This window comes from Durotheca rogersii (assembly GCF_024521655.1).
Source record: "Durotheca rogersii strain YMJ 92031201 chromosome Unknown GGS23scaffold_77, whole genome shotgun sequence".
NCBI classification, from domain to species: Eukaryota; Fungi; Ascomycota; class Sordariomycetes; order Xylariales; family Xylariaceae; genus Durotheca; species Durotheca rogersii.
Window position 1 is genome coordinate 2,552 of NW_026251308.1, and position 27,637 is coordinate 30,188.

At 40.5% G+C, this 27,637-nt stretch overlaps 4 protein-coding genes across 4 annotated transcripts; 2 read left to right on the forward strand and 2 right to left on the reverse strand.

Annotated features, from left to right (window-relative positions):
* Positions 1-16,919: 16,919 nt before the first annotated feature.
* Positions 16,920-17,509, forward strand: GGS23DRAFT_608373 (cytochrome b-c1 complex subunit 8; the record flags this gene model as incomplete). Its single annotated transcript, XM_051520196.1, has 4 exons — positions 16,920-16,923; positions 17,056-17,115; positions 17,200-17,380; positions 17,455-17,509. 4 exons carry the CDS (start codon positions 16,920-16,922, stop codon positions 17,507-17,509), a joined length of 300 nt encoding a protein of 99 aa, XP_051366963.1.
* A 1,432-nt stretch (positions 17,510-18,941) lies between these two features.
* Positions 18,942-19,286, reverse strand: GGS23DRAFT_601724 (uncharacterized protein; the record flags this gene model as incomplete). The annotated part of the gene is made up of 2 exons (XM_051519230.1): positions 18,942-18,965; positions 19,125-19,286. The coding sequence occupies 2 exons, from the start codon at positions 19,284-19,286 to the stop codon at positions 18,942-18,944; spliced, it is 186 nt and encodes a 61-aa protein (XP_051366964.1).
* A 2,291-nt stretch (positions 19,287-21,577) lies between these two features.
* GGS23DRAFT_608374 (kinase-like protein) lies at positions 21,578-23,343 on the forward strand (the record flags this gene model as incomplete). The annotated part of the gene is made up of 2 exons (XM_051520197.1): positions 21,578-22,312; positions 22,363-23,343. The coding sequence occupies 2 exons, from the start codon at positions 21,578-21,580 to the stop codon at positions 23,341-23,343; spliced, it is 1,716 nt and encodes a 571-aa protein (XP_051366965.1).
* A 2,929-nt stretch (positions 23,344-26,272) lies between these two features.
* On the reverse strand, positions 26,273-27,484 carry GGS23DRAFT_504485 (flavoprotein). Its single transcript, XM_051514499.1, has 3 exons — positions 27,330-27,484; positions 27,134-27,256; positions 26,273-27,014 (listed from the first exon to the last, which is right to left on the reverse strand). Exons 2-3 carry the CDS (start codon positions 27,240-27,242, stop codon positions 26,386-26,388), a joined length of 738 nt encoding a protein of 245 aa, XP_051366966.1. The 5' UTR covers positions 27,243-27,256; positions 27,330-27,484; the 3' UTR covers positions 26,273-26,385.
* Between the last annotated feature and the right edge of the window lie 153 nt (positions 27,485-27,637).

Below are 27,637 nucleotides of genomic sequence, written 5' to 3' on the forward strand. Positions count from 1 at the left end.
AATAAAGGACCTAGGGAAAGGAAGAAAGGAAGTAAATCGGAACCGTAAAATAGCGAGAAATAAGAGGAAAGGTCGGACGAGAACGAGAAAGTCGAATACGTTACTTAGGTCGTAAGTATTATACTTAGAAGAATCTCGATAGTACCTACCTTAGCCTACGTTTAATTACGAGTCTACGAACGTACGTACTTATTACTTTATTAAGAGTATATAATAGGAAGCTATAAGCTAACGCGTCTCCTATTATAGCTTTATACGTATATAAGGGAACGCGCTTTCTTAAAGCGTTAGCCGTAAAGGTATATCTAATTATATCGTTAATACGTTTTCCTTCCTCCCTTTCTTTTTCCTCTTTAGGTATTTTATTTCGAAACCTCCCTTTCCTATAATTATTATATTCTTATTAATCTCTAGCCTACCTTTCTTATTATTAATTTAAATTCTTATTTTTACCTTTAACTTATTATCTTTTCTTCCCCTTCCTTTAATTCTTTTTTTTTTTTTATTTATTATATCTTTCCCCCGCTCCGCCGGAATCCCCTCCTCCTTCTCCCTTCCTTCCGTCTATAGAAACGTACGTCGTACCGATTTAGCCGACTTAATAGAACTCCTACGGGAGATTTATAGTAATAAAAATAACTAGAGTAATATAAAGGAGTATTAACTTAGTACTTTAGATAACTACGATTCGGGGAAGGGTTCGATCGAGCTAAGATCCGATATAGCCTAAGCCTTCCGGTTATTCGCTAATCGATCCCGAACTATAAACTAATAGTTATAAAAGTAAACGAAGGTAGCCCTAGCTAATTCTTTCGTATACCTCGCTTATTACGACTACCTTACTAACGAAGATATCCGCGCCTTTTATACTATAACTAGTTACGACCTTAAAGGCCGAAAGGCGGCCTTCGAAGTAGACCCGTATTAAACGATAAGCTACCGATCGATAGGATCGTTTAACTTCCTAACCCGCTAGTACCTCCTCGATAACCTTACCTTTACTTTAGTCTTTACGATCTATACGGATTTAATAGATCCCGAACGAGTTATTACCGACCCCTTAAAGTTCTCCTAAGTCTATTTCGCCGTAGTATTATACCTTCCTAAGCCCCTAAGATTATTTAGCTTTAATATAATTAAAAACGGCGCCTTCGATCGGGCGGCGTACGCGCTCGGTTAACTACGGCGAGTATAAGAAGACGGTAATTTCGAGCTTAATATAACCCCTTAATCTACTTATTACGTCGCGTTAATAAATTAATAAGATAGCTTTAGTTACGGTTTTTAAAGCGGTATTTTACCGTATCTTATCTTTAAACGACCGATCGAAGTCGCGCGCTAGGCCTAAGAAAATAAAGGCCTCGATTCCTTTAATACTATAAGAAAATACGCCGAGGTAGTAGAATAATTTTATAACGTTCGGGTTTTAAAGGGGGGGGTTAGTATCGTTAAGCGTTTCCGGTAAGCCGTAAATTACTAGAAGCGAATCGACCTTATTAACGCTATAGCCTCGGCGTAAAATACGTCGATCGGCGAGCCCCTTAGCCGTAAATCCTTTATCCGGTTTATCGCGTAAGCCGAAGTCCGTCGTTTCTTTATAGCCTTAATACCTAATCCCCCTTATTCCTTCGTATTAACGGACGTAAACTTCCGTTATAATAACCTCGTTAAGGTTATAACGCGCCTCCTCCTTTCCTCCGGATTAAAAAGGATTAAGGCTTTTTAATCGGGGGAAACCTCTATACCGTATAGGTAAAAGGAAAATACCTAATTAATCCTTAGGACGCGCCCGCTCTCCTACTATCCCCTTAACTAAGAAGGCTAGGCCGAGATTAAGAAGAAGATAGCCGAAATAAAGAAAGAAAACGCCGATCGGGCTAGATCGGTAAGGATAAACCGGGCTAAGTTAGCCGTAAAGTAATAAAAGGGCCCCCTTATTATATTAAACGAAAAGCTAAAAGCCCGGCCTTAATAATTAAATAATATCCGGTAGAATAGAGTTTCGCGGTAGTTTTTAAAGGGAAATATTAATCGGGACTTACCGTATTACCCTTTTTAATTTAATTATCCTTTACGGTATAATTAAACTAAGGAGGCTATAATAATACGGTAAGACATATCCTTTTAATATATTACGTAATACGTTACGATAGGCCTTATATTTATATAAAGTAACCATAACTCCCGTAAGTACGGGATATACTATACTTATTATTTAGTTTATTACCTAGCTAGATTATTATCTTTATTATTTTTACCTTAATTAAAGATTTATTTTTACCATTAGATTCGTCGTTCTCCGATTAATATATTTATCTTAATTATAAGCGCTTAAGTTACTTCGTCGTACCGCTATAGCCGAATAAATAACTTTTACGTTTTATCCCTTTTCTCCCCTTACCTCTTATACCTTCGGGCTAGCGACTACTACATCTCTACGACTAAGGGGCATAGCCGAGATACGATAACTACATTAGATCCCTTGCCTTTCGATTAATATAATAACATTAGTTTTATTTATCTTGGACCATCGTACGTACTATAGTCTTCGATAGAGTATACTTTCAAGTAAACCTATCCGGGTCTCTAGCATCGCGTACGCTTAGCTCCTCCTTAATACCTTCGTAGAGCGAATACTATAATCTTTCTAAAAGACGGTACTACCGAAGAGCTATAATAAAGGTTAGAACGAACCTATATAACATTAAACGATTACTTTCGATATAATACGGAGCATATAAACGCAAGAGATATCCTATATTAAGACTTCCCGAAATACTTCGTATAAAACCGAGCGAGCCGGAAATAAATAAAGCAAAAGATAAACCGATATATAATTAACCGAATATAGTTTACTTACCTAAGTAAAGGCGAGCGTTTCTTCTTACGATTATTATTAATAAAGATTTCGGGCTTAATATCTTTCGAGGACCTTCGTATATTTTAAGGCGTATAATATACGACTTATAAAAAGGCATATAAAGTTCGCGGGCTTCTTCGAGATAACGAGTACTAGGTTAACTTATTTTAAGAAATACGAGATTATTCCCTAGGTAATTAATTACGAAACCTCTTTATTTTTGTACTAATTAAAGGCGAGGTTATAGATTCGGCGTTTCTTTAAGAGCGTTTCCGTAAGGATATATACGAGGACTTACGGTACCGTTTACTTCGGGATAATGCCGTACTAATAAAGATTAAAAATCCGTATTTAGATTTCGGGCTTTACCTAATCGCTTAAGAGCTTATTATACGGAACCGAGAAGAAGCTATATTTAGCCTTCCTCGGTACGAATATAACTAGGACCGTTATTAAAGGAACGGCTTATTACGAGAGGAGCTTAGTTACGATAACGAGGAGGAAAAGCTCGCCGCCGATAAATCGATTAGCTAATTAAATGCTAGGTAGTAGTTAATATTTAATACGATTTTAAGTACTATCGAACGAATATTAACGGAAGCGTAATTTTACTTATAAGGGATAGTAGGAATAGGAAAGACGTTCCTATATAAGACCTTATGTTATTATTATCGTACGTAAAGAAAAGTTATCCTATATATAGCTTCGTCCGGAATCGCTACGTTATTATTACCCGGCGAACGAACTATATACTCGAGGTTTCGGATTCCGTTAATTATCGAGAAGGACTCGGTATACTTTATACGGCATGAAACGTAATTAATAAACCTCTTATAAGAAACTTCGTTAATTATCTAGGACGAGATTACTATATAATACCGGTACGCCTTCGAAGCTATTTACCGTATATTATATAACCTTCGTAAGAATACGTACTTATTCGGCGGAATCCTTACGTTATTAAGTAGAAACTTCGCTTAGATCCTCCTTATTATACGACGTAGTATTAAAGCGTAAATAATAAACGCGTATCTTTAATCCTCCTTTATTTAGCCGTAGCTAAAACGTTTAAAGCTAACCGAAAACATACGGCTTCGTATAATAAACGCTAAAAACCGGGAATTCGTAAAATAACTTTAGTCGTTATTATACGTTACTTATATAAATAGGTTTATTTCCTTACTTAATATTATTATATAAACGGATTAATTAAACGACTTATATTAAAGAGTCTATCTAAAAGAGGTATTATAAACGGTACCGATTAATTTCGATTATTTCCATTTACGAATTCTTATCTCGCCCCTTAATAATACGGTTAGGAATATTAACGAATAGCTTTTAAATAAGATTCCCGGTCCTTTTAATTAGTATTTATTATCCGACGAGGTTATAAAGGCGGAATAATACGATCTAGATATACTTCCGGCCGAATACTTACGAATATTATAATTAAACGGGATACCTCTAGCTATCTTACGTATAAAAGTAGGCGCTTCTATAATACTTTTACGTAACTTAAACGCGTCCTAAGGGCTTTATAACGGGACTCGATTAATTATTACCGCTATACGATAATATAATATCTATACGCGTATTCTCGGTAGTAGTTTCGACGGCTAGGAACGGGTTATTCCGAGGATTAAATTTAACGTTACGAACGACGATTAGCCGATTCCGTAGTCGAGAACGTAATATCCGTTATCGTTATATTTTATAATAACGATAAATAAAGCCTAAGGTTAGTCGTTTAATATTATAGAACTTAATTTATAAGGGTTTATTTTTACGTATAGGTAGTTTTACGTCGCTATATCGAGGGTTATTAACGTACGGAACGTTACGGTATTAGTTCTAAAGAAACGAAGGAGTACGAAGGTATTAAATGTCGTTTACCTAGAGATTCTTCTCCGGTAAAGTTAGCTCTTAACTACTTTTTCTTATACTAGAAAGGGCATTAACTTTTACGTACGTTATAAGTCTTACGAAGATATACGAAATTATATTAAACGTAATTTTAATTCTTATCTTATCACATAGAGAGCCACTTATACATGGCTCCCTACTCCTTCTCGAGTTACTCGCTTACCTAACATAGCTCCTAGCTCGCTTATATAACATAGCTCGTAGCTCCTTATCGTCTATATATAGGTAGCTCGTATCTCCTTTATTAATCTCCTTCCTTCTTAAATGGTTAATTAATTTACCCTCTTCTTTCTACCTTCCGTTACTCCTAAGAAGCAACCTTAATACCTACGTAGCTCTCTTAATCTACGTATTAATTATAAGCCCGGTAGCCCTTCCAAGGAGCTAAATTAACTAAGGTTTTATTATATAAGCTTCCGAATAATTTTATTATTTATCTTTATTTCTTTAATCTCTTAATTAATCGTTTTTCTCTTAAATATCGCTTTCGTCTTCCTCTCGAGTAATATATTTATAGCAATAACGGATACTAGCGGAAACTTCTCCATTAAGAAGCCACCTATTAATATTAACCTACGTAACTTCGACGAATATTTATGATAGTTTATTACTTTCTAAAACTACGCCGAGTAATTCGATATTTAAAAGGATGTTAATCCTAATGCAAACGATTATAAGCTAAGCTCGGCGATACTCTTATCGCTCGAAGAATTCATTACTTAGGAAAAGAAGCGAACGAGGAAGTAATACTTCTAAGCTCTTTACGAATAAGTCGAGAAAGATCCTAAGACTCGTAAGGAGGAGCCGAAAGCTTTAACCGAAAATCCGCGCTACCTCTTTATCGAAGAATATAAGTAATTATTCGAATAAAGTCGCTCTTAAGAATCTTAAGTTATTATCGCCGGTAAAAGCTACCGAGTTCTTTATTATTAAATCATATCCTCGGTTTCTATTAATTATCTCGAGCTCGTCGGTATATAACTTAAAGCTTAAGGACTTAAGCCGAACGTTTAAAATACCGTAAGATTATTCCGCGATTACCTCGCTCCTACTTTTATTATTACGTAAACGCTCGTTCGTTAGGAATACCGCGAGGTCCTATAGAAGGTAAAGGCGGGTACTTTTTACGGAAAGTAATTCTTTATTACTTAGAATAACGCTTATTACCGAGCTCTCGCTTACGATATTAACAAAATCCGAGGCGTATTCGGAGCGAAGGACTTCCTCGAAGCTATTAAAACTAAGATCGCTTTAAATTAAGCTACTCGCGTAATTATTAAATTAACTACGGCGAACCGGCTTAAACGATAGCTACTTTTCCTTATAAAGTTAGGTAAAGTATTCAGAGCTTTCATTTCCGAAGATAAGAAAATAAATAAATCGGGCCTTTATATTTTAGCTACGTATTAAAGAGCTACTTTAGGATATAAAGCCGGAACGACTAGCGTTAATAACTTTAATAACTCTAGTAGCTCGACCGATAACGCTAGAGCTAATAAGTATCTATATAATAAATAATACCGTTAGGTTCCGGAGGCATACGCTAACCTTTAATTCGCTATTACCGGTAAAACGCTACGATAAATCTTATATATACCCGACGACGTAAAACTAATTATTAAATAACGGTATAACTTAAGCGACTTTACCTTATTCCGAGCCCTTATTAAAAGCGATAAATAAAAGGTTACCGCTCTTAATTAAAGTAATTCTTTCGGAATTAACCTACCTCGGAATAAGCGTAATAAAAATAATAAATAATCCGGTAATATTAACGTAACGATAATCGACCTACGCATTATTTATATAACCTCTAGCGTAGGAGTATTTTTTACTATGGATTTAATACGATATCCCCTCTCCGAGAGTATTATTTTCGATAATTACGGAGCTATTTACCTTATTAATAACTAGGATTTATTAATCGAAAGCTCCTTCGCTCCCGCTAAAAACGAGTAGACTATCGAAGCTAGTACTACGAGCTTTCTTATTACCGGTACTAATATACGCGTTATTAAAAACTACCTTTAGGATAAGTCGGGTAAGCTTACGATCGACCTTACGCTTAAAGACGTTATTCTCGTTAAAGATTTCTATATTAATATTATTTCCGAAGTAAAGCTTCTTATTATTAATATCTAGTACTATAATCTTAATTATTCTCTTCGCCGGGGGTCGATTAAAAACGGGTTTATTATAAGAAAGCTCGAACGTTATTATAACCTAATATTCTTTAAATTTAAATAGTTTTCCGTTTATTCGTAAGTTCTTCTTATAATACCGCTACGTACGCTTATAATAATACTATATAACGTAGCATCGCTCGTTATTATTCCGACGATTAAGGGAAGAGAAACCCGATAAAGAAAATCGAAAGATTAAATAAAACCGAGAAAAGGCTCCGAATAATTTTAATACCTTAAAGCTAGGTACCTAGGCCCAGAGGCGCTTAGAGTACTCGTAAAGCATGCCTAGAATATCGAAATTAACGGTATACCTACGCTTAAGTACGAATATTATAAGCTTACGATAAATAAAAGAGTAATCTTACGCCGATTATTATTATATCGCTCGCTACGCCTTTTTTAATGTATATATTAGGATCTATTTAACTTTCCGGAAGAATATAACGGCTTTAAATAAATACTCGTCATTAAAGATAAATATAGCGGAATACTTTAGGTAAAGACCCTTAAGAATAAATAAGGTTACTTAGTTACGAAAATTATTCGATTCTTTAAAAGATAGGTACGACGATAATTCCGCCTCTCGATCTATAAGTTCCGATACGATAACGAACGAATAATAATCGGAATTAAAGGCCTAACCGGATATAAAATCTAGGCTCGGGAAGAAGGCATTAATTTCGAGCTATTACCGGCGAATATTAAAGAGCTAACTAGTAGGGGTAAGAGAGCTAGATAGTTTATTATCGTTAAATCGATTAAAATAAAGATAAGAGTAGGGCTTTTAGAAAAGCTATAGCCTAAATACGTAAAGGCTACGGTATACCTAATAAATATAAGCCCGAGTTATATATATTATCTTCGCTTACCTTATAAATTACTTAATACCTAGTTTACCGTTTACTTTAAATAGTATATACCTACGCTTATAAGGGAGTTAACGAGCAACCTAAGGCTAAACTAATACGGAATTTATACGTACGGGTATCGCGCGTACCCTTTATTAGGAAAACGCGCTTAAGATCTCGATAGAAAAGGGTTTAAAGTTAAACCGAGAGCTTACGTCGGTTATTTAATTAGATATTATATATCTAATCTATACCGAATATAGGTTCTTAAACTAGGGAAAGTAATATTAACTAAAGACGTCGTTTTTAATAAAGAAATATTTTACGATAAATCCGAAGAGCTATAAACCGAAGAGCTCGCTTAAGAGGAGCTAAACTAAATCGACCTTACGAGTAAAGTTATTAATAATATAACGGAAGCTATTATCGAAGCTTTAAATATCTAGGATTCGTAAGCTTCCTTTATTATAAAGTTTATTAACGAATTACCTTAACTTAAGAATAACGAGCTTACTCCGAGCGATAGTTTAAATATAACTTAGTTTATTAACCCGAACTCGGGAATAGGTAAACCTAAACCGAAAAAAGCTCCGGAAGAAGGAGAATCCGTTACTTTAATCCAAAAGAAAGTTAGATTTATAAACGATTAACCTTTAAACGATCGACCGTAAACGCCTTTAAACGCTCCGATTTAATCTATAGAAGAATCCCTAGAACAATTCGATTAAGAAAAAGAGATATAAGAATAATTAAAGGCGGAATCCTAAGCTTTAAAGCTAACGGAGCGGGGGAGTAAGGAGAAATCGGATTAACCTAATAAGCTCTTAAGTCTTAAGTTAATACTAGAGTCTCCTTCGGGACCGTCTAAAGGCCAAAGGGCTCCTACGGGGAGTCCTTCGCGACTAAAGCGAGGTATCGTAACGAAGAATCGCGTAAAAACTAATACCGATCGGATAATATATTATCCTAACGAAGCGACGATTAATAAAAAGCTTAGTATCCCTCGGAATCGAAAGTAATCCGCTTAATCCGAGCTTAACGAATTAATAAATCCATTCTTATTATCTAAAAAAGAACGGAGGAAATATAACCGCAAAGTATATCTCCTAACTACGCGCTATAGCCGGAAGAAGCGAGGAAAAAGTCCCGAAGGAAAGGGCTTAAATAAAGGATAAGCTAATACCGGCGCCTTTATATCGAATATAACTTCGAATAAGTTAATTAACCTATCGAACGACCGTAACTAATACGAATTTACTTTTATATTTTTACCTAATTAATTCGACGGAACGTAAGACGATTAATCTTTTATTACGCTATATTTAATTATTATAACTACCTTTAAATAAGTATAAGCCGAGCGATTAAGCGTAACGCCCGGTAAGATAATAATCTATCGCGATAAACTAACTAAGCTCCTAAAAACGTAAAAGGAGCTTAATAATTATTCCTTAAGAGATCGTTTTAAGGAAAACGCTAGGTCGGAAATAAATACTTTCCTAAGCGTTAGGATTTAAAAAATTATTAATCGCGATTAAGCTTAGATTAAACTAATACCGTTAAAATAAGTTTTCGATTATAAATTCGATAAAGATAACTATCTCGATAAATATAAATCGCGCTTAATTACGCGAGGAGATCTCCTTCCGAAGGGGTTATTCGAATTAACGTATATAGTAATACTCGTAATAAAATCTTTCCGAATAATAATAATAATCGCGGCTTATTTTAATCTTAAGGTAAATTAATTCGATATTAAGAACGCTTTTCTTAACGTAGCTCGACCGGAAGACGACCTAATACTAATCGAGCTATTAAACGAATTTAAATAAAAGGAAAAGTACGCGCTCGCTATAAAAGTAATATACGGATTCCGAAACTTACCTCTACTTTAGTTTAAGGAACTCGAGAGTATCCTTACCCGTTTAAGACTTTAGAGCTCTCCGGAAAAGCTATATATATTTTATATATTAATAAGGGAAGTATTCGTACTAATATACGTCGACGACCTATTACTTATATACGATAAGAGTAACGATTTTATGGCTTAGAAGATAACTTAAGGGTTAAAAACTCCCTATATAATAAAAGAGCTAAGGCTAGTAAGTTAGTATTTAGGAATTCGGGTAATACGTAATCGCAAAAACCGGACGATAACCTTAATATACGACGCCTACGTCGAAAAGATCGTAGGTCGCTTTAACTTAACGGATAATAATTAATTCCCTATAATACTACTACCGATTATCGAGCTTATAAAATTTATAAGCGTTGCGTCGAAGTAATAAATTAAGGAATATTAGGAAAAAGTAGGGTCGTTATTTTATAACGTAATTATAATCCGCCCGGACGTAGCTTTTACTACGTTATAACTCTCCTACTTCCTTATTAATCCGGGACCTTAGTATATAAAAGCCGTTAACTAAGCGATTAGATACCTTTATACTACGCGTTACCTTAGTATTAGGTATAAGAATAAGAATAATAATATATAAACGCTATTAATCGTTAGCGACGCTTCTTTCGTAAACGATCTAAAAATTAAAAAATCGTTATAAGGCTATATTATATCGCTCTTTAAAGGCCCGATAATATAAAAGGCAGCTCGCTAAGCTATAGTTTCGACGTCGACGACCGAAGCTAAGCTCCTAGGATTAGAATATATAACTAAGGAAACGATAGCTCTTAAACGCTTCTTTAAGGACATTACCTTAAATCTAGGAGAGCCATAGATAATCTATAGCGATAACTAATAAATCATTAAACTAATCGTAAAAGATAAGGAAAGAATTAATATAAGGCTTCGCTATATAAATATATAATACTTATAGTTCCGATAAAAGCGATAAAAGGGCTCCTTCGAGGTACTTTATTTACCTATAAAGTAGATACCGGCGGATAAACTAATTAAAGCTCTTCCTCGTTAATTATTCGAATATTTTAAATCGTTACTTAACCTTTAAGATATAAAAGGAAAGATAACGATATTAAAGCTCTTAAATAATACGAAAGTAACGTAGGATTTTAATTTAATTATAAAAAGAACTAACTTAGAATAATATACTTTATTCGAAGAGCGACGTAAGGGTATTAATCTAAAAAGAATCTACGCGTAATAAGACTTCTCCCTTTAACGAAAGAACTAACTTATATAATAAAGCTAATATAATACTTTTAAAGCTTCCGAAAACCTAACGACCTTTAAAGCTACCGGCTCTAGTACTTAGTTTAAGGTTATATTTATTTTTTAGATTACTTAACTTAACCGGAGCTAAGGTATTATTAGTTTTATTATTATTAAACCGCATATAATTATTCGAAGCTTAATCTAATAATATCCGGATTAATAATAACGGGGATAAAGCTTTAAGCGAAAGTAGCTCTTCGTTTAATATTAATCTATATACTTTAATAGAAACGAACGGACCGGCGAGGAGTACGGATAACGCGTTATCGGCTAACCTTACTACGGACGCGACTACCGCGAGTACGAGAGCTACGAAAAGAACGGATCGGAGTTAAGACTTATTTACGTTTAATAAAAGAGCTATCGTCTTAGGCGAAAGCATCCGTAATCGCCTATCCGCGTAACGATTCGGTAGTAAGCGGTAATATAAGCTAACGCTATTACTCGGGATAATACTAACGAAGTAATTCCTTTATTTCTTCGCGGAAAACGATAGTTTAAAATAATATAATTAAAAGAATAATCTACGATAAAGGAAGCTCGGAATTTATTACCTTAGAATTAGGGTCGGTTATTTAAGCGGCGATAAGCCGTTAAGTAGGACGTATAACGTAAGGGTAACTATAATTAATTAGCTTTCGACGAAACCTTATATAGCTTTAAAGGATATTTATAAAGCTACGTAAGAATAGCTACGCGAATAACGTAAGTAACGATTAATAAAAGCTAAAGATTAGAAATACTTTCCCGTCGAGCGATGCTATATAGCGCTACTAATATACCGATAATAAGGAATATCGTTACGTAAGCCGTATTCCTCGGTAATAACAAGGAATAGCGAGGCTATATTATTATTAGCTCGGGTAGCTCGACCGACTTTTTTAAACGTAGGCGATAGTTCGGTAACTCCTTAGGAATTAAATCGTATTAAAAGCTTTCGAGGAACGTAAGTAATAAGAATAAAGCTTAGCTCGGTTAATTAACGGGTAATAATAGGAGTAACGATAGGAGCCGTTTCGAATTTAAAAGAGTTACCTTTATTAAAAGCTTACTTTTTAAGCGCGAATATAAAAAAAGAAACCGAGTTAAAAATAAAAATAAAAACGGCGGTAGCGCTAGCGCGATAGCGCTCCCCTAGACTCGGTATAATATCGTTAACGATAAACGAACGATTATTAGGCTATCCGTAATTTAAAAAAAAAAGAGGCCGCCGGCTTTCGTTAAGCGAATAAGCGTCGGCGCGACGGCGGTAATAATAATAAGGGAATTATCCTTCCCGTCCCGAGCTTCCGTAAAAATACCTAATATATATAACGACGGCTTAATAAATACTCGGTATTCGCCGATAATCTCCTTAAGAGTTATTAATACGGCGGCGGCTTAAGCTTTCGAAATAAAAGCGATTATTAGTTCTTATTCGGTTATAATAATAAGCGCCTAACGGAATCCCGGGATAGCTTAAATAACTACCTTTAAATCGCTCCCGGAGTCGCTTTTTATAAAGCTATCCGTAATTTCTACGTCCCGAGATATAAACTCGGAAATATTATTATTATTATCTAGCTTTATAGTCCCGTACTTACGAATAACGCGACGGACCTCTTTTCGCTTTAGATCTTTATATACTTATTCCCGTTTAATATAACGGATTCGTTATTTACGGGCCTTACCTCTAAAGCTACTCTCCTTACGAGCCCGCTTACGAGATACGGCCTTAGGCTTTAGTATAACGGAAAGGGCTCTAAGGAACGAAGGAATACGGCGGATTATACGACGCTCGAGAAAGCGTAATTCTATAATATTCTATACTATAATTAAACCTCGGTCGGAAATCTAAAGTAAATAATTAATTAAAGGCTTATAACTTATAATAATTATAATATAAGAGCTAACTTATATATCGGTAGATAAATTACTTTTCCTTATCGCGGTATATAAAGAGATTATTAATACCGGTATTAAAAGAAAAGCTATCTATAATAACTACCGAGATATATATATTAACCGCGATATCGCGGGTAAAGCCGTTTAAGCGATCGATAACGACGTCGAAGAATATATTACGTCGCTTTTCGGCGGCGCTAGAAGTAATAACTAAAGTAGTTTTAGCGGCCGCGGAAGTATCTAGGATAACGGTAGCTCCCTTTATTACGGTAGATTAAGTAACTAGCTTTATATATTTAACCGGACCTTAATTAAATATAGCGGGATCCTAAGCTCGCTCCTCGACGAATATTTAAGCGTAGTTACGGAATTAATTTATTCCATCGCTTAATATCTTAACCGCGTTATCGATATTAATAAGGATTTCGTAAGAATTAAAACGGTCGGATATTCTATCGAATTATTAGCTTTTAATTACTTATACCCGTATTAATATTACTAAAGCGTAAGCTTATCTTACTTCTCGCGCTTATTATATTAACATATAGCTTACGTTAATATATTATTATAAGCTCGCTACGATAGTAAGCGATAATAAGGGAGTACCGTAATTAAGAAATAACTTACTTAAATAAAATACGCGCGAATAAAGTAATATATAGGTTATATACGTAACCGAGAGCGATAGAGAATAGAAAAGAAGCGTATCGGATTAGCTCTAAATATACTTCTATAGAAGAAAAGAGGAAAGGAAAAGAGCTACTACGAAAGAATAAGAGATTTTTCTCTTATAATATAAGAGCTTAAGTATAGGAAGAAGCGTTACCGGGTATTAACTTAATAAAGCTACGAGAGGATTTACGTACGATAATAATAATATAAAGCGAAGTAATGGAAGCCTTCGCGAACGTATAACGAATACGGTAAATATACTTAATTAAGAGCTACGATATATCTCTTTTATTAAGATATTAAAAAGAACTAATATAATAACTAATTAAGAGGATACTTTAAGCTATTAAAAGTATTAAATAAAGGCGTAAATAACTAAAGCGACGAATATATTACCCCGGAAAGCTAATAAAGCGAGTAAGGCTTAAGCTAACCTAGGACTTTAATTAAGAGGATAGCTAAGCTAATTATCGCGAGCCCTTCGGCTAAGTTATTATTATTATTTAGCTAAGCTCGCTATCGCGAGCCTAGCTAGGGGGTATATTATATAAAGAGCTACTTATATATAGCTCCTTACTCCTTTTCGAGTTACTCGCTTACCTAATATAGCTCCTAGTTCGCTTATATAACATAACTCGTAGCTTCCTATCGTTTATATATAGGTAGCTCGTATCTCCTTTATTAATCTCCTTCCTTCTTAGATGGTTAGTTAATTTACCTTCTTCTTCCTACCTTCCGTTACTCCTAAGAAGCAACCTCAGTACCTACGTAGCTCTCCCAATCTACGTATCATATCTATATATACTTAAGAGTATTTTAAGCTATAACTATACGGATACGTATATAATTTATCCTAAATATACGGAATTATATTAAATCTACTACCTTCGTATGAATTATTACTTTTACTTATATAATTTATGCTTAGCTTCTTTTATAGCATATATCGTTATACGGAGATATTAATCTTTATATAGTAATATACGGATCCGTACGATATATATTAATAACTTATTACTAACGAAACGAAATTATACGATATATATTTTTATAGTTATCCTTAGTAACTATATCTTCGTCGTCGTTTTATTTCGCTCGTTTATTAACGCGGCCCGGACTAGTATTACTTATTTCGTAACTATTAATACGGATCCGTATGGTATATATTATATTAAACTTACTACTACCGCTTATCTTTTCCTCCTCCTTTTTCCGGAAGGAATACCCGGACGCGTTACTACCGTAGTAATAGCTAATATACGTACCCTTACTAATACCGTTTATTATTACGCATTTTAAGAAACCTTCGTTAAACTTCGTATAATCCCGGTAGGAAGCGGCCGAAAACGTATTAAACATATATCCGATAGCGGCTTCGACATTCTATGGACGGGATAGGTCTAGTTCGTATAAGAACTACCGGCCTTTAATTTACTTCGTACGAAGCTCGAAATTACGTTCGGGGAAAAGCTTTTAAACATATAAATTAACATACGTTCGTTATTCGTAGTACGGATACGTACGGAAACGCGCGTTAGGAGGCGCTATACCGAATTATTTTACGTTAGGAAAGCGGCTTTAACGAAAACCTAGCCGTTTAAAGCGGGATCCTCCGACGGCTACTCGGCCTCGCCCGAAACCGTACGGTCGATAGCGATATCGTCGCTTATTATACTATCGCTTTCTATTTCGTTATTTATCGTATAAGAAAACCTTACTTTATACGAAACTAAACGGAAGTATATAAAACTATAAAGGATTATTTAAATCTATATAAGAACGTTAGCGCGTACGGGTAAAGGCGGCTACGTACGAAACCGTACGAGAAGGAGCGGGAGGTATAAGCTTTAAAAAACTATATTAATTTCGTAAATTAAAAAACTATTTCGTATTAGCGCTATATTTTCCCGTATATATATATAAGATTAATATATAGGATATATCCTTTCTAATCTTAGAATTTAATTTCGTACGAATCCGAAATTATATATCCGAGATAATATAAATATACCTTATTATATAAGAAAAGGATAAGGAAAGGAGCTAAATTTATAGTTATTAGTAAGCCTAGGAGAAAAAAGGAAAAAGGAGAAAAGGTTTAGTATAGGTAAAGGTATAAGACCTTATGGAAAAAAAAAATATTACTTACTAAGGATTACTAAGCTAAGCGAAATATAACCCTATTATTACGAAAAGGTAAAATTCTAATTAATTATAGAAAAATTTAAACATACCGAATATAATATTTTTTTTTCATTTAATTAAAGGGAATAGTTAAAATAATTAATTGTTTTAATTCGTTAAAAACAGGGCTAAGTTATATAGTACCGCTATATATAACCTTATTTTACGAAAAAGGTAATCTTATTATTAATTAGAGAAAAATTCGTACATATTAAATATGGTATTTTTAATAATAATTACGAAAAGAAACGGTTAAAAATTTTAATAGTAAGATTAGGATAAAGCCTTGCATCCACGCCTCCCGAAGGGAGGCCCTGGCATGCTCGTAGCTAAGGTGCCTGCGTAGGTAGCAATATACGAATTACTATTCGATCCTTTCCGTGGAAGGCTTCCTGCCAGCTTATCCCGGCGTCTGGAGATTGGTTAATATTCCTTCTCGGCGTACACGGGCTGGCCACGGGGCAGGTCACAGGTGTCCGGTTATGATAGATGAGAACGGGATGGCACGCAGAGCAGAGGAGCGAGTCCCGCTGCCGCACCTTGCCTATGATAACCTTCCACGACCAGGCCACCCGAAAAGTCTCCCTCTATTAGTGCGGCAGGCCGTGGCATGAGATCGCCATGGCATTGATTTACCCTTGCAGCCGTGTCTGCCGGGCTCTGCCAATTCCATTACGGGTTTGATTTAGGCTTAGAGCCGGCGCAGCTCGTCCTCAGGTGTTCCACTGCTCCACTCATTCCTTCGGGTTTGTCTCCAAGTCCTCGATAATCCCGATGGCATCGCAACGGCTAATACTCCGAGGGATAGGAAAATGCACCTTTCATCGTTCCATTCTGGAGCTGCATCCATGGATTCTTTGGGGCCTAAATGCTACGTACATACGGGCTGGCGATTCAGGATTCCGATGGTATGGGATCCGGCGCACCGTTGGTGAATCCGGAATCCCGTCACCCTGTCGCCCCTTTCTTCACCTTCACTCCCTCGACAACTGACGGCCCGCGGCCATTTTCACGCACCATTCTGTCCAGTTCTCCTCGCCTGCTCGTCCTATTTCCAGAGTTCGCCGCCGGATTTGAGAGCCTAGTTTAGATGAATTCGTGGCCACCCCAACGCTCGATCATCTCGGTCGGGATAGAATGGGTGCTGATTGTGATCGAACCCCGCCTCCAAGATGCGTCCGTCGCAGATTCTCGGGAGCTCTGGGATTCCGATTGGGAAATATGGCCAATAAGTTGGGCGTGTCCCGAGATGAGCGTCATTCGGATTTGGCTGTCGCGTTATCAGCGACCCGTCCACGATTATTGTAGACCAGTGTGACCTAACTTCCCACTCCAGCCATCTCAATAAGGACACCTGGGGCAACCTCGGTGGGTGAATTCTCGACGAAGAATCGGCACGAAGCTGCGTTGGCTGCCGTGGCTGGTTCGGTAGATACGGATCCCGTCTGCTAGGCTGCGTCTGCCCCCAGAGAGGCATAATCACCTACACGATCAGTCCCAACCGCCAGAACCCTCTGGCTGGTGCTGCGCACGACGCGATATTTAATACTTGGCGCCGGTTCCGCATGCAGGTCTTGTACTGGGCACCACCCCTCATTGCTGCCTACTATGCCATGGACTGGGCTACTAAACGGTACGTATCGTGCAAGAGGGAGACACAAGGCTAGCCTGCAGGCAAGAATTGCTGATCAGCCGATTTGCACGTAGGAACAAGTATCTTAATAGCAAGGACGGCAGGGCAGAGACCGCCAACCAGGAATAAGTGTTGTCTCTACCACGCGGGTCGACATGCAGTTCCCAGACTGGTAATTAACTCGAGATATTTTAAGGGGAAAGGGGCGGTTAGCTTGTTGCGATTTACCCGTGGACTTGATGGAAATTTCTCGTCGCTGGGTTGTCTGGGAATGACTCTCCGAGACCCCTCCCACCTTAGTTTATATAGTGGCCATATAAACTCTTTGAATTCTTCTGCTTCTTTTTCATTACCCCCTTCGTTCTATGGAAACTTCGTTAGAAACCGGTACCTCCATGTACCCTTTCTCCTGTTTGTACGTTATCGAGGGTCCCAAGGATCCTAAGCAATAGTGCTTGCTCTAGGTTGAAGCAGGGCTATACCATGGCTTATTAAGTCCCCGGTATCTGACCTAGTTTAGGGGCAATTAAAAACGGTTGCTCCATAAACTGCTCAACTAATTAAGTCGTATACCCTTGCGGAGTTATATACAGCGTGAGTTTCCTGCATCTTGTTGTGTTGAAACAACCATATATACGCTACCACATAGCCATGTGTAAGTGCAGGCAGGTGTCTATTTTCATGTCAGTTACCTCTGTCAAGAGGGTAGGTATGTCGCAGAGCAACTAACTGAGTGACCCCCTTCGTTGAGAATATATATTGGTGTCAAACGGTCACTTCGATGACTTTATGAACAATATATGTCATGCTAACTCGTCGGCTCGTGTTTATGTTATACTGCCACATCTCGCTGGCCATATTGTATTTCCGCATCCCTAGTACTTAGGTTTGGCGCGAGCCGGCCAACGACGTTCCGAGGCGGCGCGGAAAGGGGGCAGGTGCCTTATTTCGACTAAGCATATTGTCTATCACCCGGGTGGAGGGAGTCGGGCTGTTTCTCCGGGTGCTTTCTGAGAAGTTGCATTTCTCGGCCAAGTATTGACGGCTGTCCTCCTCAACATACCCGGTTACACGTTTAATGTCGATAATTGTGAAGGGGTGAGAGCGACTCCGCCTCTACCGCGACACTATATATTAATTCAATAGCAACGGCTTCGCCTTAATGAATGGGCACTTCGAAAGTAAACGGTCTTGCTTATCGATAATTGGTTTAGAGTAAGACATAGGTATGATTATAAATAGAAAGCATCACCTCCTCGGAGATACGGCACGCCCAAAAATAATATTGAAACCATCAGAAGAGGAGAGCTATGTATACATATGTGTGGCGGGTGGCAGAGATTGCCATGCCGCCACTCAAGATGGAATGTGAGGCTCAGGGTCACGATACAGGGCTACCTCCTGTGGTAGGTCTAAATAGGTGGCTGACCATTTCTTGGCAACGAAAAACTGGCTGCGCAAAAAATTCTAGGACTTTTTTTGTTCCAGTAAGCTCGCTACGAAATTTTCAAATATGTAGTAATGCGGAGGGGTGTCGTCCTACAACGCAGGGTCGGGCGCTTTATCGAAACATCTCAAACTCGTTCTGGCCGATTAGCGACGGTTAGCCAGAGATAGGATACTATTAGACCCTTACTCGCGTCAGTGGTCTGGGTATCGATATCGAGTACTGATCATTCCTCAACTTCGCTCCACATTAGTTACTCTGGTAGGGACGACGGGCATGGAGGGGGGACTAAATCACCTTGACCATATAATCATCGTTGAAAATGGCCTGCAACGTCCTGACCAGAATTTCTGGGCTTATGAGGTATCCCGGGATCTTGTATTCTTTGGAATACGCCGTACGAATGTCCTTAGGGGGGCAGCTCTGGTTGGGATTGTATAAACTGTTCTTTATCGACATCTTGTGCGGGTTTTGACAAGAGGGCAGCAAGATTTTTAAGACAACGAGAAGGAGGGAATAGAAGTGAAAGAGTAGAAACTGTCCTGGATCATGTTGTTTTGGATGGTCGCTTATATACCCACACATTCCATGCCCAGCCAGCCAAATACGGCACAGAGAGTGGCAGCGGCTCTCACTGAGACAGTCTTAGCGATTTGCCGCCCAATCTAAACAAAATAGGGTTGCGCATATTCGTTCGAGGTTATCGTGAGCACAGCATAACTACGCGTATGATAAGGCTCCCCAGAAGATTTGTCGAAATTACCAAAAATCACAGGCAGATTCAGTCCTATTGATCTCCACAAGGAGGCGAGAAGCTGGATGCCCGCTTTCTATAGGTACTTCTGCACTCCTCTGCTGTTTACAGGCCCTACTAGTGGCCAATTTGATCGCCCAATGGAAGAAGCCCTGGAGCCATAAAACCAATAGGTATGTCTAGGTGCATTTGCCATGCGCTGATATCTGGAGCAGCACTGAGTCACCATCCGAGCCTTACCTAGAATGCTTCATGCCTGACCTTCTACTAACGCGGTAGAATCACTATTAGGGAAGCAAAAGTGAGAACTCGAGTACATAGTAACTCCAAATGCAATGCACAGACACCAAATACTTCCTCTGTAGTTAGTTATGCACTCCTTTTAAGTAAGGAGAAAACAAGAAAACAAGAAAACAAGTACCATGCGTTGGGTTGCAGCGGGGCTTGGACTTCCATGTATTCTAGCACTGCATGCCCTCATTTGAGGGCAGAATCATGAGCAGGTGGAGCTCGGAACTGGCCACGTATCCGCGCCATTTGCTTGACAGCAGCACCTGAATTCAGGGCCAAAGGCATGTGGTGGGCTTGGGGTGGGTGGCTGGGAGGGGGGCTGGAATCTGTGCTAAAGTGCTAAAGTGCTAAAGTCCTACATGTCCACACCTCGGCTCGGCTGGTGGCTTTATTACTGTTGGGTTATGGCCGATGCAGGCTGAGAAATGGTAGGTAGGTGAAAAAGAAAAACCGAGAGAGAAAACACCCTCCTCATAATCCCATCCCATTCGCAAGTACGCCTTACCGATCTGGCCGATGAGGGAGAAAGGTCAAGAGTTAGCAATGGAGGTTTAGGTCAACAAGTTGAGGAGGCTGTGTGTGAGGGGCATCGGTGTCCGGAGAAATAGACAGAGAGATAGGCAGAAACAGGCAGGTGGTAATAATACCGAGTTGGCAGCCTTGCTCCACGAGGCAGATTTGAGCAATCTGCGCTTTTGCCTGTTTGCCCGCAGCCTACAGAAGGTGTGACATATCAAGCCAGGAGGATGACTGTGTCTGACCTCGGGATGGTTGTTATCAAGAAATATTTCACTTCTTGGAGCTGTGTGCTCTGTGTTGGTGTCCTGATGGCGTGGTAGTCACAATAATCCCTGCTCAAATGCACAGGCTTGTGACGCCTTGCCTTGCTCCCAATTGTGCGCCCTGGTTCGCATGTCCTTGTTGAGACATCCTGGCGTAGGAACGGTTTACCGTAGGCATGGCTCCAACCACTGTTACTGTACTGTATTCATCTACAGAAAACAGCAAGAGCTCTCTCTTACAAGTGCTGTCTTGGAGTTTTCTGAGTTATAGGGATGGATTTCTATGCAAAATACCTAATAATCAACCCAACTCTTGCTAACGTAACAACGGAAGGAAGCCTAGAAAAGGTAGGGGGGGGCCAATGTACCAGGAATAATTGATGAATTAGACCAGAATGGTTAGCAATATTTGCAACGAGGCTGGATTCTAGCTTAGGAGCTTCATTTTGTGCATTTAGGGTCACGTAGCTAGGACTAAAAGACTGATCGGCTGCCTCTCTTTAATGCTGTATGTATGGGTGCCTATTTTACTTGCCTGTGGTGACTCACTGTTTCAAAAAAATGCACTTTTCGTACTATAAAAAAGGCTCCTAGGAATTGATCTGGTTTGACAGTCTGCCCCTTGGGTCCAGACATCTCCATGAGATACTCAGAATTACATCCACTAGGACGGCCTTGAATCCCCTCTGTTCAACCATTTCTCTACCTGCAACATAGAAAGCAGAGCAAACACTTGTATCTATAACCTCTAGTCTGCTAAAGAACATTTACCATACTATCAATACAAAAGCACAGCTCGGATGGCACCATCTTTCAGTCAGGAATACGTCCAATCCGAAGGCGGGAATATCCACCTTCTAGATGGATTCAAAGCTGATCATCCTTACTGTCATGATCGCGGTCATAGTTTCCGACTAGTTCACATGCGAGAGGTTCCCTCGGACGCCATACAACGAAATGAGCCACTGCTTGGGGAACAAAGAGATCTATTTGATATCTTGTGGGATGCTATAGAAGCTATGGATACTATGGGTATCTGTTTCATCCCTTTGGATAAGCTGGAAATGGCCAGGAACCCTGCACTAGTCGAACGGGCCCTCCGGGGCAAAGATGGAGTCACCCAGGACAAGATCCCCGAAGTCCTCGACACGATCTGCCCCAAGACCTCTACAAAAAGCTCACCTTCGTTTTTCAGAATACTTTCTATCTTGGTCCTCTGCCAAAGAACCGGATATATCCAAAAGTTTATCGACCTAGGCGTTAACGACTCCTTTCTTCCCTTCCCAGAGTTGAGGCGAAGGGTTAGGACGACCCACTCTGACAATACGGAGCGGCAGAGCGTCGAAGAGGTCAACAACAGGAAGCTGAAGGAGATATTTCGAGATAAAAGTCATTGGGGCCGCAATGAACTCGAGACTTTTGAGACGCACCAGTGGCGGGCTATCTCACCCTTCCTTTACCGGAAAAGAAACTCGATCCCTCATTTTGTCCTGAACAGCAAAGACGTGCTGCCTTTTACCAGAACTGGACCAGGCGATCTAGCTGGTAACAAAACCGAGGTTCTAGATGAGAATGATAATATCCTTCTATCTGGCGGTTTTGGCGATGTGGATCTGGTGGAGATACACCCATCGCATCACGACTTCAGCGCCAAATGGGTAGGTGCGCCGTACAGCGATTTCCTAACTAGCACTAACATAAGAAACAGCAAGGCCGCGGTTCATCCAAGGACTCATTTGCACTGAAGCGTCTCAGATCCATAAACGAGAATGATTTCAAGATGGAGGTGAAAGCTTTTCGGAAGTACGACTTTAACATTCACCAACACTTCATCCCCTTGCTGGCCACCATCGAGATTGTTCGTGAGGGCGCAATTGACAATCGTGGGTGGAAATATGCTCTGCTCTTCCCCAAGGCTCAAGGGAACCTGACAAATCTCTGGGAACGAAACTTCAACAACAATTCTCTAAGTTCGGCATTACCCTGGATGGCCAAGCAATGCTTCGGCTTAGCGGGAGCTGTCTCGCGACTTCATAGAGAACAAGATACTTACAAAGAGGAGGACCATCCCATCTATGGTCGTCATGGCGACATCAAAGCCGCCAACATCCTCTGGTTCCTAGATCCCGAGGTCGAGGGTCCTTATCCATGGCATCTGGTGATCGCCGATTTCGGCTTGACAGAATTCCACAGAAACGTATCAATCTCTCTTCAAACCGCAAATCGGGTAAAGAAGACAGTATCATACCAAGCCCCGGAGTTTGATGTCAGAGGCGCGAGGATCTCCCGCCGCTCAGATATCTGGGCACTTGGATGCACGTTTCTGGAATTCGTTACTTGTTACATCGAAGGATTTCAAGCAGTTTCAGAGGAATTTCCTAGTTGCCGTGGCGAAAGGGACTCGCGGATTATGAATTTCTACGAGGACAAGTTTTATCGCATTATCAACGATGGCCAAGAAGCAATAATCAAGCCTGGCGTGAAGGATTGGATCTCAAGGCTCCGCGACCACCCTAGATGCACGCCTTTTCTCGAGAGCTTTATCGATTTCATCGAGGAACATATGTTCCAAATCGTACCAAAGAGTCGTCCGACGGCGGACGAAGTCGTCAAAAAGCTGGAAGAGTTTGTCAAGCACGGCTTAAGGGACAGAAGCTTTATGGAAGGGAACCAACGAACGGACTCATGAGAAGTCTCGTGTAGGTTCATCCCGGGGCATTCCACCGATAAATCGACAGGATCCGGCACCGACATCAGTGATTTTGTATAGAGCGTGTTATAAAAGACGAATCCCGGCATTGCGCCCCTGCAGGGACGCGCGTGATTTCGGATTACCTTTGTGGAGATTGTACCGGCGCTACACACCCTGACACATCTACTAAGCACCCTGCACCGGCACCAACCGAGAGAAGACGTCTACAAGCGGCATCGACAGCAAGATCTTGGGAAATATTATAGGGGAAGACAACCCTTTAAACCGACAGACTACTTCAAGAGGGAAGATAGTTCGTCATGCCCGCGTCAATTAACATTTGCTTGATTTCAGTTTAGCAAATTCCCTAAGTGTGATCTTTTTGACCGTATATTTTTTGATAGTGGTTCTGTCACGTAGGCATACACCTACAGTGGAGAGCTGCCTTACTTACTTAAGCCTGCCCTCTAATTCTATATAGGTCCATAGCTCGCTCCTCCATCTGGAGTAGCTCTTTTCTTTTCTAGTCAGTCAACATACACATTCTCACCCGCATTCCATCGCTCTCCGTGCACAACCTATTGTACCAGCCGTAGCTCTACACCGAGCTACGTAATAGGTTCTAAAACTAAGCAGGGGTCTGGGGAGGAGCAGCAGCAGCTATGTCCGAAATTGTCCGGCTGTATTTGGTGGAAGTTGCAAGTACAACTTCTCCATCAGAGCGGCAAACGGCAATTTCTGTCGGAATGCACTTTACCGCCTGTCCTTCTATGACGACCAGCTTAGACAGGTATAGGGATTTGAAGTCGATAAAGAATGTTTGACCGCATAATTTGTGATGTTCGACCTTTCGTGCGAGATTAACAATAATGGGCGGCACAGGTACAACTGAGAGATGGGATTCCATCTCGTCCGGGTTGTCAATGTTTTTTTCGCCCCAGCCTGACTGCGGATGGGCAGCGAGACTCTTCTTGATCCTTTGACGGTTGTGGACCTGTGTTTTTCGTAGCCACACTTCGACATGTGCTTCGCACAATGGCATGGTTGTCCAGCCAAATGAAACCACTCCCTTGTTAGGACATGGACCTGAATCGCAACGCAATCCTTTTTGGCCTTTTCTTTCAGCCTCTGGAGATGCCGGGCTTGTCTCTGTGAGTCTAAGGGTCGAGTGAGTTTGGCCGCTTTAACCCTATTGTGCGTAACATTGCAATGGTGCCTCTAAGTGTCTAGGCTCGCGAAAGTGGGCTGGTCTGTACTGCAGGCGTCGATTTCGCAATAGTACCTGACTTTGACGTGTTGGGAGTCGAGATGCAGCCTTAAGCCTGTCGCCCTGGAATACTGTCTGTTGCAATCCGCGTAGGGGCATTTGAAGCTCTGTCGCTCCGGCTCCCACCCAATATGCTGCAGTACATGGGCCTCAAAACTTGACTTGCAGGACAAAGCATACTCCTCGTTATAATGAGGGTAGATGAGCCGTTTGCCTTCATGATCATTCCGAACATGTCGATCCCTTACGGACTTGTCTGTGAGTTCTTGATCGCGGCCTTCTTCAGTGCATACGAATGTCTCTCCATCAGCATTGTGTGCCTTGACGTGGCGTTCGTATTGTTTTTTTTTCTCTCGCTAAAACGAAGACCACACACCTCACACTGCTAGAAGCTATAGTAATAGTGTGGATATTTGGTCCTGTTTCTTTCCAAGTCGAGGAAATCATTACCGCAGCAATCACAGCATTTGAGCACGCTTCCTCCAGTTCGAGGCCCGGTCCAAAGCGAGCTGATACCTGCTCGCCCAGGCGCCAGGATTGGTTGATTGAGATGCTCGAAGTTGATGTGTCTCCCCAAATCTTGTGTATTTCTGATCCTCTTGTCGCAACCCGAGTTGTTCCAATTACATATGGGAGTTCTGGCGTTGGGATGAGCAGCACTTTGATGCTTGTCTCGTACTAAAATTGAGGTGAAGTACCCGAAATAGTGCTGAATTCGCCCACTTCCAGTCGATTGAGTAATATTTCGTTTTCCTTCTGGGTCTTGGTGAGCTGCGCGATGGTTTCATAAAGCCGGCGCTGTAGCTTCTCTTGCTCGCGAGCTATGTCTTGGACTAATTTGTGCGCTTCTCTGCATTCATGCTTTTTCGCCTTGAAGTTTTCCTTCAACAGATCATTCTCTCTTCTCAGGCGAATCAGACTGTCCTCTTAAACCCACGGGCTGTTCTTGAAGGCTCGCTGCTCAGGGCTGAGTCTTAGGGGTTGCGCAGGAGGAAGAAACAGATGACACCCAGAAATCCTCCAAGACGAGTTGCCCAGGAGGATTCTTTTGCGAAGCCATGCTCAGGCCGTTTAGTTGATGTCCCTCGGTGAACTCGGAAGATGGAAGTCGGGGTAGGAGCTACAACTGACGCTCTCATTTGTCGGCTATCTTCCTCTCAGACGTTACTTGGCATGGTCTGAAGGTGGGAGTTAGCCTGATTTGTCATTATGGAACCATTGGCTCACCATTTAAGTGGCGTTCGACCTACTGCTGTCGGAAGGTAGTTGTCTTGTGTCTTTTCGGTCCAGGAGGCTTTGTGGGTGCCACAGAGGCCGGAGTGGCTATGTGTTCGATGATCTCAATGACTTCTTCCTGCTTCTAGGCAGAGGGCGTGCAACGCTTGCAGTGGCCCCGTGACCGCGGGGAAGCATGAAACTGCCACGGCCTCTCTCTAGTACAGCAGCACGAGACAGTAGGAGAGCCAGGATACCGATATTCCTGTGCGAGAAGCCGTCAATTAAGGGGTGCTGCCACAAGCAACTATGTAGGTATAGGTACGTACATAGACTGGTGATATAGGCGCCTGAGTAACGGATCGCTTTCTTAATTAGGTAAGCCGCCGGAGATGGGACTTGGCGGGCGATTTCCTCCGCCTCCGTAATTGTCATCGGAAAAGGAGAAACAGGCTGCCTCGTCTTGGAAGAGCTTGCCGATTTGAGTTATGAGGCATTGCTACTTGTGCTCGGGGACCAAGTCGAGATTAATGGACAGTAGGTGCTCGACAGGGCGGTTAATTCTCCTCTCCTGTCAACCCCTCTCCATTGACAGTCTCCGCTACGGAACTGTCGTAGCTTGTTAGGTTGCCTAGCCGTTTGTCTATCACGGCGGCAACCTCCTTCCAATCCCGCATTGCTCCCTGTCCGACATCACCGCATGCTAATGCTTTTACCTGTGGTGATAATATTTCAAACCATTCCCATTCCTCAAGTATGGCCAATTGTCTTGTGGTGATGGGATGTTCCCACATTAACGTGTTCATCGCTGGCGCTGCAATAATTGTACGTTTTGTGTTCCATGCCCGGGTGACACAGGTAAGAATGTCATCGCAGAGACCCCCTGTGATCTTTGCCAATAGATTCGCCGACATCGGGACAATTGCGAGGAGATGGGCCCAACGGCGGAGTTCTATGTGTAGTATCTTCGAATGTCTCGTCCATGGATGGTTCCATTCATCGTCATTGAGATAAATGCCATCCACATTGGTGAGTAAAGCCAAGGAAGAGATCGTCGGTTGCTCTAGAGATTGACCATCAAGGAAATGGGTTGCCGATTCGGTCAGGATGATTCGAATCGAGAGGTTCTTGTGATTTTCAAACGAGGAAATAATCATGGGTAATTTGATAGTGGCAACAGAGCCAGCTGTCACGGAAGGGAGGAGAAAATCCGTTAGTTTTCTTTTATGTTCTAGAGGTATTTGATTTGATTTGGACATACGTTTTGGGAGGGTTATATGGTAGGAATGGAAAAGTAGTACTTACAAGCGGCCAAAAGCAGATGTCTTTTACCATCGTTGATTGCGGCTGAAACGGCTACTGCTGCCGGAACTCGATGTATCTCTTGAATGTCTGTTTCGTGTTTAGTTGCCATGGCTGGCCATGTTACTGTGACTTTTTCAGTAGTGGAGGTGCGGATGGGAACTTTTTCATATCAATGTGGGCTCCGGATAATACTTACTCCGTTCCAAGACTTAGGACGGCATCGTGTCAGTGCACGGGCCACAGGGCTTGACAGCAATGTCGATGGCCTATGGAAGAATACTGCGCTTTCACAATAAAGGGACAGAGAGGGTTGCAGCGAGCAGGAATGCTTTGGATCGCCTCTTGCTCGCGTTCGACCTGTGTGTACGGAGCTGGCGAGGCACAATCTCGGATCACCCCATCGGTTTTCTATCTATCTTCGTTTGTCAAACTTGTTTTCGACATCTCGCTAATCTGTACATCCTAGAGGTCTTAATTACAGCGGTGTTCCGGTTCGAATACCTC